Source organism: Hippopotamus amphibius, chromosome 3, assembly GCF_030028045.1.
Source record: "Hippopotamus amphibius kiboko isolate mHipAmp2 chromosome 3, mHipAmp2.hap2, whole genome shotgun sequence".
NCBI classification, from domain to species: domain Eukaryota; kingdom Metazoa; phylum Chordata; class Mammalia; order Artiodactyla; family Hippopotamidae; genus Hippopotamus; species Hippopotamus amphibius.
In genome coordinates this window covers 145,751,292-145,765,377 of record NC_080188.1, presented here as the reverse complement: position 1 = coordinate 145,765,377, position 14,086 = coordinate 145,751,292, and the positions used below count along the sequence as shown (strand labels likewise).

At 33.9% G+C, this 14,086-nt stretch overlaps 1 protein-coding gene across 6 annotated transcripts in view; it reads left to right on the top strand.

Annotated features, from left to right (window-relative positions):
• CDC42BPA (CDC42 binding protein kinase alpha) overlaps positions 1 to 14,086 on the top strand; it is a 338,413-nt gene that overhangs the window by 160,875 nt on the left and 163,452 nt on the right. For all 6 annotated transcript variants that reach the window (XM_057729074.1, XM_057729072.1, XM_057729071.1 and 3 more), the window contains exon 6: positions 8,774 to 8,867. In XM_057729074.1, coding sequence (XP_057585057.1) covers positions 8,774 to 8,867 — 94 coding nt within the window. The remainder of the gene's footprint in view (positions 1 to 8,773; positions 8,868 to 14,086) is intronic.

Sequence of the window (14,086 nt, the reverse complement as noted above, 5' to 3'; positions counted from 1 at the left end):
GCCCTTTGTTATGGCCATTGTTTTGGGGTGCTTTTTTATTCTTAATGTTATAAATAAAAAATATGTATCATTATAAATATTATTTTTGACTTAGAGTTTTAAATACTGTTGTTCCTTTTAAGTCAAATGTTTTAAGTCATATGTTTCTTTTAAGTCAAATAATGCTTTTCCTTGGGGACAAGGAAAGTTACAGATTGCAGAAACTTTAATTAATGATAAATGGTACAATTCATATTCAAATTAGGAAGAAACTTGAAAAATATTTTCAAAGGGCAGTTTTCTCTCTTCTAAACATTTCTATCTCTTTCTTAGTTTTCATGGATTGTCAAGGCTGAAACTAAAGTTTTTCCTGAATTTCCCTTTCATTTCCTTTATTGACAATACTTGGTATCTGGTTGGCTGGCTGCCACTTTATTTGCAAGATGTCACTGACTCAGAGTGGTTCTGAAAGCCAGATGTTACTTTGCTTCTTATATCAGAATTTGCCAGCCCATTGTTCCATTTATCCATAACGGTGCAACCCATTGTATTTTCCAGAAGCAGGTATTGAGACAGAGTGTATAATGCAAAGTTTACTAAGGATTAACACCTTTGGGAGGGAGCTGGAGGTAGTAGGATTAGCAGAGGGAGAAGTCAGTTTGTCTTGCAGGCCAAAGCCCCAGCCAGCTCCACTAGGAGTTCAGGAGAGTCTGTGGCCCATCAGAATTGTTACTCACGTAGTCGAAATGGCTGACTCTTTATATTTCCCTGTTAATCATTCAACGGCTATGGCTTGCCTAAGAAAGGCCTTTTGGGGAAGAGGCTCTCTGTAATTTTAAAGGAGCTGAGAACTGACTCTTAGGGAAGGACAGCATTAGGGGAATGGGAAGTATGCCTTTGGAAAAAGAGGAACCAGGAAAGAAGACTGAGAAGAGTTGGTCTTGAGAAAATAGAGTGAAAAGTGGTATAGTTGGGAGAATAATCAGTATTGTCAGATATCATAATAGAGACGTCATTATAGGATTTGAACTGAAAAGATTCTATTGGATTTGGCAATTAAAAGGTTATTTGTCATCTTAGAATATTTTCTGCGTATGAATGAAAAAGGGAAAGCCAAAAAATTTTTTTCAACAAGTTTTTAAAAATATTTATTTATTTATTTTCATCTCTGGCTGCGTTGGGTCTTTGTTGCTGCACACTGGCTTTCTCTTGTTGTGGTGAGCGGGAGCTACTCTTCGTTGCGGTTCCCCGGGCTTCTCATTGCGGTGGCTTCTGTTGTGGAACATAGGCTCTAGGTGCACGGGCTTCAGTAGTTGTGGCACACGGGCTTTAGAGTGCAGGCTCAGTAGTTGTGGCGTATGGACTTAGTTGTGGCATGTGGGATCTTCCCAGGCCAGGGATTGAACCCATGTCCCCTGCATTTGCAGGTGCATTCTTAACCATTGCGCCACCAGGGAAGTCCCTCCTGCCCCTCCAAAAAATTTCAACAACTTCTTTTAAGCACTCAAATTTCTTTTAAAATGTGGTAATGTAAGAATAAAGACTTACATTTTCTTGGGCAGATATAATAATGATAGATAACTTTATAACTATATATGAAAAGGTTTTGTCACAGATTGTTAAACCTTTTCTTCTCTATGCCTTTGAGATGTCAAAACCATGGTTCAGTCATCAAATTATTTGTAGAAAGAATAGGTAGGTGTTAACCCACTTTTCTTTGATCCTGGCTCTGCTAGATGACAGAGAAGGACCTCTTGGGTTTGAAGGTACTGTCAGTTATGTAAGTGTAACCATCTTTCTATCATTTTACACTTGGAATCTCTTCCATTCCTCTGCTCCAGTGAGAACATTCTTATGAAGTAATTAAGAGCATTTGTGACTTAGATGATGGATATTGGTCAGCAGATGCATCCACACCTCCCCTGACATTTGTGGGGATTTAGATCTGTAGCTTCTGTTTCGCTTTGCCCACACTTCAAAAACCTGAAGTGCAGAGAACCCGGCACATTTCTGTATATGTTAGGCCCAATTCAGATCATATTTTGTATGCTTTCTCCCAGGCATTTTTAGATTAGATTTAGATGGAAATAGTAGACAATCCTGAAGGAGAAAGGAAATCACACAGATCAATCTGTAGTCTTTGGTTGAAAAAGGAGGAAGGGACGTGTTTTCCTTTGTTTGAGGTGGTTAAGTGTGTGGACTTACATATGTTTTAGGCCTTCCTTGTGTTCAGTAGTTTAGGTCATACTTAGTATATCAGCTAGATAGAAAAGTCATTATTTCTTTCTCCTTATGAATTCTTTAAATTCTGCCTCATCTCAGCATTACACTTTGTCTACCCTCCCCTCCCCAAATAAAACATAAATATTTTCAAACCTAATAGATAACTAGGGAATAGCTCATAACTCATATACTCCAGAGGTTTTATTAATTCAGAAGGTTAGAAGAGTTTCCATCAACTCAAATAGAGACCATTTTAGGAACAGAGAGACTTCTTTTTCAGCCACGGAATAAACTGGGTATGTGGAATGAATTATTAGGCAACATATTACATGAAATGGGTAATTGTATTCCCTGTTGGACAAGTAGAGACCAATTAGTATTATCTTTCTTATCATATTTATCTATGATCTTGAAACCCATTAATTAAGTGTTTTGACTGAAAAATACTGCTGACTGCTGATGATCCTAGTGGCTTAGTCAAAACATTTTCATATTCTTGAATTAAATGACTCAGACATGATATACATGTATTTTGTTTTTTAATTAATTTAAATCAAATAATACTGCATATAGTTAAAATAAAACTCAACTAGTATCAAAAAGATTATACTGAAAATAGTCCCTGCATCATACCTCTTATGCTACCTCCCCCAGTGGCAGCCACATTCAACTTCTTTGAGCTATTTTTGTTGTTGTTGCTTTTTAATCCTATATCTCTAACATCCTGCTGTCTGAGGCTGTTACTTCTTGATTTATAAAATTTAGACATATAATATATGCATTTTAGAATTATTTTTTGTTTTTTTAGCAAGAAGAGTTGTTGAATTTAGTAAATACTTTTTCTCAATAAAATAAGAATAGGTAGATGCTTCCTTAACATGCTATATGTGTGTGTATTTTATACCTCAAAAGTCAGCATCATGCTTAATAAGTAACATTACTAAAGTCAAAACAAGACAAAGATGTTTGTTGTTAACCAATATTATTTTACATTGTAGTGGAGATATTAGCCAATATAATTAGGCAAAAGAAAAAATTAGAAGTGTAAAAATAGTAACATTTAGAGATGATATTTATAGATGATATTATTTTATACCTGGAGAATCAGAGAGAATTAACCTAAAAACTACTACAAATGACAAGAAAGTTCAAGAAGGATATCAAGAGCTTTTATAGTCTCATTCAGTAAATACTTATTGCATACTGTGTGTCAGGCTCTTTTCCAGATGCTGGGAATCTAATAGAGAACAAAATTCCTATCTTTGTGGAATTTACAATGGAGCAAGGATCAATAATTATAAAAAGATATAGTAGAAGAAAAGACTCCATGTAAAAATATGGAATACTTAGGGATATACTTATTAAGAAATATACAGCATATTAACATAAATATACAGTGAGGAAGACTATCCCTACCAGATATTAAAATATCTGTATTTAATAAGTAAAAGTATATTACTACTGTGTGTAAAGACAGACTAATGGAACTGAATTGAAAGTCTTATAGTAGATCCAAATACTTACATGCATTAACATCTGGTGAAGGTTGCGTCTCAGATAAGCAGTTCAATAAATGGTGTGTGGGAAAAATAAAATTGGGTCATACATTTCAAGGTGTACCAAGAGGAATTCTGAATGGATTAAACATTGAATCATATGCAGTCATGATCTTAGCAAAGAGTATGGTGTCTGAAGCCAGACTGCCTGAGTTTGAATCCTGATTCCAGTTACTTTGTGACCTTGAGCATTAACTGTGTGCCTTGCCTCCTCATCTCTAAAGGGGGAAATAATTGTACTTACCTTGCAGTGTTACTGTGAATATTAAATAAATAATGCACATAAGCACTTAGAACACTGAGTGGAAAATAGAAAATACTAAATAAGCATTGTGTTATTTTTTATCAAGATGTAAGAAAAGATACAAAGAAATATTAGAAATAGAACTATATATTATAGATTTAAAAAGTAATAATAGAGTACTGTGAACAACTGTGTTCCAATAAATTTGAAAATGTGTTATGAAATGTATATTGGAAACTATAAACAACTGTAGCTTACTCAAGAAGAAATAGAAATTATCTCCATAAACTAAGAACGTTTAAAAAAACTGAATCTGTAATGAAAAGTTCTCCCTCCACAGGACTCCAATCTCATAATTTTTTAAGGTATTTCTTGCCGTCACCCCTTTTATTTTTATAAGTTGAAACACATATGATGAGTCCACAGATGTTAAATGTGCAGTGATGATTTTTGACAATGTATATACCTGTGTAACCACCATCCCAAATCAAAATGCAGAATGTTTCCATCACTCTGAGAGTTTCCTTGTTCTCTTTTCCAGTTAACATCTTCTGTTCCTCCATTACCAGTTGTTTTGGTTTCTATCACCATAGCTTAAGTTTTACCTGTTCTAGAACATCTTATAAATGGAATCATACGCTGTATATTTTTTTGTCTGATGTCTTTTGGTCAGCATGAAGTTTTTGAGATTCATCTAATTCGGTGTATATATCAGCAAATTTTTCCTTATTGCTGAGTACCTTGCATTGTGTAAATATATGACAGTTTATCCGCCCACCTGCTGATGGTCATTTGAATGTTTTCCAGTTTTGAGCTGTTTGGAATATAGCTGCTATGAACAGTCTTTTACTCCACGTGGTTTTATGGATGAGTTCTCTTTCATTTTTAAGAAAGGAATAATTGAATTCTCTATAAATTCTTTTTCAGAAAATTGGAAATTTTGAAAAGCTATTTACTTCACTTTATGAAGATAGTAAAACCTTAACAACATAACTTGACAAGGATAGTACAAGAAGATAACGTTATATGGAACAATATCACTTATGAATTTAAAAATAAAAGTTTTAAATAAAAATCAAATTCAGCAGTGTGTATATTATATATTATCAATACTAAGCAAACTTATTTTTCAATTTAATATCTCTGACATTTTTAAATAATTGGCTTCTAAAATTATAGAAGTCAATATACTCTCCCTTTTAGTGGCACATGCTATAATGGTGCATCTTTACAATCAGTGGAGTTTTAGACTCAGTGGTAGATGGCACATGAAAAAAAAAAGTATGGCTCTGTAGGTTTTATTCCAGGATGGAAGGGAGTTTCAACATTAGAAAATCTACTAGTGTAATACACTATATTAATAGGTTAAAAGAGAAAAACCATAAAATAAACTCAACCCTGAAAATGACAGCAAAATTGAATATCAATTCCTGATACTTTTTGCACTTTGGGAGTAGTAATTCTCCTAATATTGAATTTCTATTGAAAATATAAGCCAAAGATCGTACTCAATGGTGAAATATTAGAAACATTCCCATTAAAATTGGAAGCAAAATGAGAATGCTTCTATGAAGAAAATCCTATTCACAATAGCAACAAAACTGTAAGATACCTAAGACTATCGATAACAAAAGATGTATAAGCTCTCTGTGGAAGAATATTCACTATTATTGAAGGACATAAAAGAAGACTCATAACTAATATATAAGGTATCCATATACATTAAGTAAAATATAATGTATCTGTAATGTTAATTAACCCGTACTTGGGTGGGAAGAGTCACATTGCAAAGACATCACTTCTCTTCAGATTAATCTGTAAAGTCATTGTGATTCCCATCAAAATTTCGGTATGTTTTATGGAACATATTAAGTTAATTCTAGCATTTATCTGGAAGAGCCATGGCAACTTAAAAACATGGTCTGCTGGTATGGAGGGGTCATTATAGAGCTCTCACAATTGAGACTGTGTGATATTAGTCTATGTATAGGCATATAAATAGAGTGATCATACCTGTTTGCCTGTGACAGTTCCAATTCAAGCCTGTTGCTCTGGTCATTGTTAATAGGCTCCCTTTTGTTCTAAAGACTGTTCAGTGAAATTGCATGGGAAGTCCTGAAACAGATCCACTTGATTTATGACCTAGGTGCTATTAGAAACCAGTGGTGAAAGGATGTCATTCAATAAATGGTACTGGGACAGAAAGAAATATAGTGTGGCCTTTATCTCACACTACCCACAAAAATTAAGTCTGGGAGATTAAAGACTTGAAATGAAAAGTAAAACTTTAGAACTTTTAAAAGAAAATATAGAACACTATCCTTATGACCTCTGGAAGGAGAAGATAAGAGAAATTTCTTAGGACAAAAAATGCAAATTTTGAGAGTAGAATGGTGGTTGACAGCAGCTGGGGGTACGGGAAGTAGGGAGAAGTTGGTAGAAGGGTACAGACTTTAAGTTATAAGATGAGTAACGTCTGAAGAGCTAATGTATAGCATGGTGATTATAGTTGATAATATTGTATTGCTAAGAGAGTAGAACGTGTTTGCATCAAAAACAAAAAACAAAAAAAACCAACGACAAAAACAACAAACAGGTAAATATGTGAGATGAGATGATGGATGTATTAACTCAATGGTGAGAATCCTTTCATGATGTATATGTATATCAAATTAATCATGTTGTACTTTAAATATATTATAAAGTTATTTGTTGATTACACTTCAATAAAGCTGAATAAAATGAAAAAAGACAAGAAACACAAATTATAAATTACAAGACTACATTAGCATTAAATACTTTTTTTTTTACGAATAAGAAAGACACTGTAAACAATGTGCAAAAACAAGCCCGCATGCTGGAAGAAGAGATTTGTAACACATGTACCTGAACCTGAGGAAATGAAATTCCTGAAGATTAACCAAAACAAACAAGACACACACAGTATAAAAAGATGGCATGGGATTTTAACTGGCATTTTACAGAAGAGGAATCTAAGAATGACCATTGATAATATAAAAAAGAATCTTAACCTTAGTAGTAATCCTGCTAGTAAAGTTGAAGATGTACATGTCTTATCATAGCAATTCCGCTTCTAGATAGCTTGGGGAAATATGGTACAAAGAGATATTTGTTAAAATATTCATCTCAGAATTTTGTGTAAAAGCAAAATAAAAATCTACAACAGTCTAAAATTGTTGGAAACAATCTAAATCCCATAATCAGGAAAATTGGTAAATAAATTGGATATATGAAAATATTCCATATAGCATTTAAATTAATGAACTAGAACATATATATCAATGTGGATAAATTTTAGAAACTTAATATTAGAATGAAAGCAAGTTGTAAAAGGCTACACACAGTTTGGTATAAATTATAAAATTTAAAGACATTCAGAAAAATATATAGTCTTATGGTTGCATATATATGTACTAATAATATAAAATATGCATGATATAATAAATACCAAATTCAGTATTGTGGGAGTGGAGGAAGGGGATGAATCAAGAAGGGTAATGAGATACTTGGGTATTGTCAATACTACCTATAATGTCTTGTTAAATATTTTCCATTCCATTATTCATTGTCATAAGTATATAAATATGATTTATTTCTCTTATAAAGTTTTAATATTTCCAGTTTTTTACGATGCCAAAAATATTATTGATGTTTAAAAATCCTGTCTTTGTAATTCCTTTAGTTTCCTTTAAAATCTGAGTAATCTGCCAGTAGCAGCTATGTATAATGACTATATATGTTAATATTTTTTAGAATAAAATTAAAATACAGTTTTTCCCTCAACTAAAAATGGTCTAGGTAATTTTTAAGGTTCCTTCCAGCACTAAAGTATACTTCTTTGATGTTTCCAAACAAGATAAAATCTTTACTTAGTGTAGCATTTCTGATAGTTGAGGTTATAAATTCAAATATTGAGGATTATGAAGCCAGTTTCCTATGCAGGTTGTTGTTTTCAGTCTATCTGCCTGTGTTAAGCAGTCATCTATCATCTATAACAAGGGTTGGCAAACTTTTTCTGCAAAGGGCCAGATAGGAAATATTTTAGGTTTCTGTCAGAACTACTCAGCTCTGCCTTTGTAGTGGGTTAAGTGCCACAAAGGTTTGCTACACTTTTTATTATTCAAATGTAAAAATGAATGCAAAAACTGGTGTGATTTAGTTTGTTATTAGTTAGATTTGGATATTTTACAAGGCTTTGACTTATCTATAAACAGCTGTGTATAATATAGATCACTGTTAAGTAGTTGTTTTAGTTGTTTTCCGAATCAGCTTTATGAAGCAGTTCTTTTTGTGTTGTCATGACCTGTAGTAATTGAAGATTTATTTATTTATTATGTTCAGGCTCTAGGAAGCATATTTTTTCCCTGTTCAATTTCATGGGCTAGAAGGTAGTATCTTTTGTGGGTATCAAGTAATTATGGCTCTTCTCTGTATGCAGAAAGTAGGCCTACCATGGTCACATTGGAATCTGTGCAAATCTAAAGGAAGAATGGTAAGATTAATTTAACCTGAATGAAAATTACCATAGTACTTTTTATCTCCAGAACACTGAAATTGCATGTGTTTAAAAAAGTTTTAGTATGAATCAGAGCTAGGATTTCAACCCATAAGGAAATAGCCTAAAGAAATATATGTTCTTAGAGTATTAATTTTAAAAGAAGTTGAGGTTTTCGGACAAAATGATTATCTTACCAAGGAACTGATTGTGTTTGTTTTTCCCAACAAAAATTGAATGTATCTGTTTTTTCAGGGACATCAAACCTGACAATATATTGATGGATATGAATGGACATATTCGGTTAGCAGATTTTGGTTCGTGTCTGAAGCTGATGGAAGATGGAACGGTAAGTAAAGATAAATCTTAAACTATTTTACCCACAGACATTTCCCTTACTACTTGTCTTCTTTGTCTGTTTTAGAAACCATCTACTTATATTATCTATCACACATCCTTCCATCTATTTGTCTCTCTGTGCTCTACTTCCATCCACTTAGGCATACTTACTTATAGTAGGACTTATCTATAAAGTCATATACCATTTTCAACTGCTTATATTAAGGATCTTAAGATTGATACACTATGCCTTTTATGAAACTCTTGTTTGTTCCTTTTTTAGCTGAACTGTTTTATTGTATGAGATATTTTCACAGTTCCAGAGGAGTGAAGAAAATAAATCCCACATAGAAAAAGAAAATGTGACCTTTTCTTCACTTTGATTTCTTTTCTCTTTCTTTGCTAGTTGTCTGGTTTTCCTGAGGGACAGTGTTCAACTAAGTGAATGCTTTTATCAGAAAGTCCTCTAGGCTGATTGTTTTATGTTACCATTCACTTTAGTTCTGCTAACCCTAGGCCCCTCTGTTATATTCTCTCACTTACTTAAAAGTTTACATGCCCCAGTTGTATTCCCTGTTTGTTGTTGTCTGGTTGTATACCAGACATCCAAATATATATCATTTTAATGGCAGAAATGTTTTGGAGAGTAATTCAGTATAATACATCGCAAAAGCCACGAAAATGTCACATTATTCTGGACCAGTAATTTGACTTCTGAAAATTATCCTAAGGAGGTAACTTTTTAAAAAAAGATTATATGACTTCTGCCTCTGGTCATAATGGAGGGAATAATTGATACCAAATTGTTCTTTCACTGCAAATAACTATAAAACTGGATTTGAAACAACTGTTCTTAGGCAGTAGAGAACAGGCAACACAAGACTGTTATGTCTGAGAGAAATGAATTCATGAGGTATGCCTCACTGTTTCCCAGGATTGGAACAGTTTTATGACTCTGATACAGAAAGCTGGAATTAAAGCAGAGTTTAATAGTATTACAGAGCTAAGGAGGAAGAGATCAGAGTTGGGTTAGCTGAAGCAGGATGCAATCTGCAGGGCTTGACGTTGGAAAGGAGGGAGTTGTTTATAGAGAGGGCCTAAAATGTCAATATCAGTATGGGGCAATCTCATGATGGCTGGCCTGTACTTATGTAGTACAGTTGTCCCTTGGTATCTGAGGGGAATTGGTTTCAGGACCCTCGATGGGTAGTAAAATCTGCAGATGCTCAAAACCCTTATATAAAATGATGTAGTATTTGCATATAACCTATATACATCCTCCTGTATACTTTAAATCATCTCTAGATTATTTAAAATACGTAATACAATGTAAATGCTATAAAAATAGTTGTGAATAAAATGTAAATGCGATGTAAATAGTTGCCAGCATGTGACAGATTCAAGTTTTGCTTTTCGGAACTTTCTGGAAAATTTAAAAGATATATTTTTGATCCATGATTGAATCTGCAAATGTGGGACCAGGAAATATGGAGGGCCAACTGTGTAAGAACATATGAGAAATACCAAATAGTAGATACTATCCATTTGAAAATCAAACAGGTTACTCAAAATCAAGCAGTGCTGGAGGAGACATAGTGCTAGGGAACATTGGAATATTGGCTAGTTAAGATGTTTGTAATATGAAACGTACTCTAATCCTATCTAAAAGCCTAAAGCCAAGTTCTGATAAGATCAACAGAATTTGAAAGTGGTCCTCCAAATAAAGGGGTTGAGATGAATCTTAGGTTTTCTATAAATCTGCCCTTAAAGGGTATAGTTGTAAGCCAGTCCACATTCAAGATCAGTTACTATTTTTTTAGAGGAAAATAATAAAACTCATACTCTCTGCACTGTCTTATTGACAGTGACCAGCATTCAGTCAAAAATCACTAGACCAAACAAAAATATGGGGTAGGGTAAGTGACTGTGGTACAGAATTTAAAAATAAAAGTAGTCAGTAAAGACCAGGGTAACACAGATGTTGGAGTTGCCAGACCAGAGACTTAATGAGACTATTATAAGTATGTTTAAAGAATCAAAGGAAGATAATAGTCTTTACACAGATAAAGATTACACAGATAATCTCTGCAGAAAAATAAATCAAATGGATCTTTTAGAACTTGTAAATTATAGTAATAGAAGGAGGAGGTTGACAGTGGGTTAGAAAAGAGAGAAGAAAGAGCCAGTGAATTTGAAGACAGATTAATAGAGATTAAAAAGTCTGAAGAACAGAGAGAAAAAGATTGAAACAAAATAAATATAGGCTCAGGTATCCATACAATCAGAGTCCTAGTAAAAGTGAGATAGTAACAGAAAACATTTGTAGAATTGATGGCTCAAATTTATCAAATGTGATGAAAAACACAGATATAAGAATCCTAGCATATCTCAAAGTTATAAAAGGAACCACATCCGGCCACATCACAATTAAACTGGTGAAAATTAAAGATAAAAAAGTTGAAAGCAGCCAGAATAAAAAACACATTATGTACTGTGGAAAAATGGTAAGAATAACCACCTACTTCTCATCAAAAATCATGGAATGATATCCTTAAAGTGCTGAAAGAAAAAAAAATCTGTAAATCAAGAATTCTGTATCAAACAGAAGTATTCTTCAAAAATGAAGGTGAGTTTCATTTTCAGGTAAATGAAAGAGGCCTGGAAGCTAAGGAATGTCCTTCATGCCAAAGGAAATGACACCATTTGGATATTTAGCTATATGATAAAATATCAGATACAATAAGTAAGATTTACAGGATAAAGAAAAAAAGACTATATTAATCTTTCTTTTAAAATTTACATAAAAGGTATTTGACTATTAAAAGCAAAAATAACATTTTAATGTGGGGCTTATGACATAGGTAGAAGTAAAAGATAAATAGTGATACAAACAATGTAAGTGCATGTCATTATTCTGTTCTAAGGTAACTGCATGTGTTTGAAGTACAAGGATGAGTCAAAAATTATCCACACTCTGGCTGTAGAATTTATTTTAATTAACTTTTAGAAAAGACAAATACATCATTTTTTGACATAATCTCCTTGCTTTTCAATACACTTTGTCCATCTGTGAACAAGCTTTTGTATTCCCTCATTAAAAAATGTTTTAGGCTGAGTTGTGAGCCACGAACGCACTGCTGTCTTCACTCTTCATCAGAAGTGAATCTTCATCCTCATAGGGCTGCTTTCAGGGGACCAAACAGGTGAAAGTCTGACAGAGCAAGATCAGAACTGTAGGGAGGGTGCTTAATACCTCAAAACGAAGTTTTTGCAGAATGTTGACATTGTGGGCAGAAATGTGCGGCCATGCACACCCTCAGACCACAAAAAACACAAAAAACGAATCGCGGCACACTGCTCTTCTTTCTTGCAAATCACAGGTGGGGCATCCATTTTTGCTCACACCGCAGTTACAAATGAACTGATGTAACATGTTGACACCTGCACAGCAGTGACTGGGGAGACAGTAGCCTTGAACGGAAAGTGCTGATAAGACAGTGTGGCCAACAGAAGTTTTAATATGACCAGAGTGCTGATAATTTTTGACTTACCCCCGTGTGTGTGTGTGTGTGTGTGTGTGTGTGTGTGAGAGAGAGAGAGAGAGTGATGGGAAGTGGATAATGCCAGGTATGACATGAGAGGGAGAGAAATAGCATGGTGGTCTTGCTGAATTAAGAAAACAGATTAAAGTCAGGGAGGCTGTGGCATCAGGAAGTTGTGGTCCATAGTTCTGGAAAGGAGAGCTACATTGAGAAAAGAATTCCAGTGGAAGAGCTAGTGTTTCCCCAGTCCTGCATGTTATAAGCCCTTAGACTCAAAGCTGGGGCTCCTCCTATGGAGTCTGATGTTCAGCCTCCAAGTCCCTGTGTATTCCACTGCACTGAGTACTGTTCTTGTCTATATGAGTTTCCCCTGATCAGATTTATTCCTAAAATTCTAATGTGTCTTCCTAGTCATTCATTTCTTATTAATGATTGCCAAATAATTTTCCTGGGCATAATAGCATGTTGGTCCTCCATTTAGAAAATTAGAATGAAGAAACCTTCTTTTTACTTGTTTATTTCTATTTTACTTTTATTTTTTATCTGATGTGTAGATATTTTAGGAAGACATTACAAAAAACAACACGACTGGTTCTTTCCCACCTCCAAGTGTCTTTTTCTACAGACAGACCCATACAGATCTTTTAGCTCTTTCTTCTGTTGTTTCTTTTACTTAATGAATTTTTTTTTATTGTTGTGTTCATGTCACTGTTTCTTGTTATTTAGTTTTAGATATTATCTATTAATATCCTACCATGGAAGATGAGGATTCAGGTCTCTTATACCCATCTCATCTAACCCTTATACTTCCTCTCTATTTCCCAGTGTTGTAATTATCACATAATCTTTCATTAAATCCTGTTCAGTTTTTTAGTAATTATACAAATATTATTCATAGCTGTGCCATGCTATTTATTTTAATTACATTTCTTTTCTTGGACGACTCTTTGTTCTCCCTGGAGTAAGTGACCCCCTTTACTTTGCTTAGTTTTCTATATAATTCTCACTAGTTTATCCCCAAACTCTCTACCACACATTAAGAAATCGAACAATTCCTTTCTCTCTCACACACAGTAAATAACTTAGTGGCTCTCTTGTCTGGAGGTTTGCATATTCTCATTCTAGTCTAGACTGTCCTAGACTTACTGCAGAACTGTCATCCTGGACTTACCTTTCCTTATCATCATGGAATTCATGTGTCGCTCTCTAGTATTAGACTCTTTGTTTCCTGGATCCATGTGTGTCTTTCTTCTCATTTGGTGGTAGCTGCCTGAGAAAGGTTCCATTGGACGTAAATATTTCATAATCTTGCATGTCTGAAAAATGCGTGCATTTCTTCTCTCATACTTGATTGATAATTTGTCTAGACTGGACATGGTATTTTAGATTTGAACTTATTTTTCTCTTAGAATTTAGAAGGCATTACATTGTCTTCTAATTTACTATTGAGACATCTGACGCCATCCTAAATCGCAATACTTCTGTTATAACCTTCCCCCTCTTATTTGGAAGCTTTTAGGATGTTCTCTTTATTTCCAGTGATCTGAAATGTTGTGATTATATGACTTTGTGTGGATCATTATTTATTACCTGGGCAGTTGGTTCAATTTTAACCTTTCCCAAATTTTGTGACTTTCCAAATTAAGTTTCAGCTTGCTTTTTGGTTCTCACATCTGAGTTCAAATTA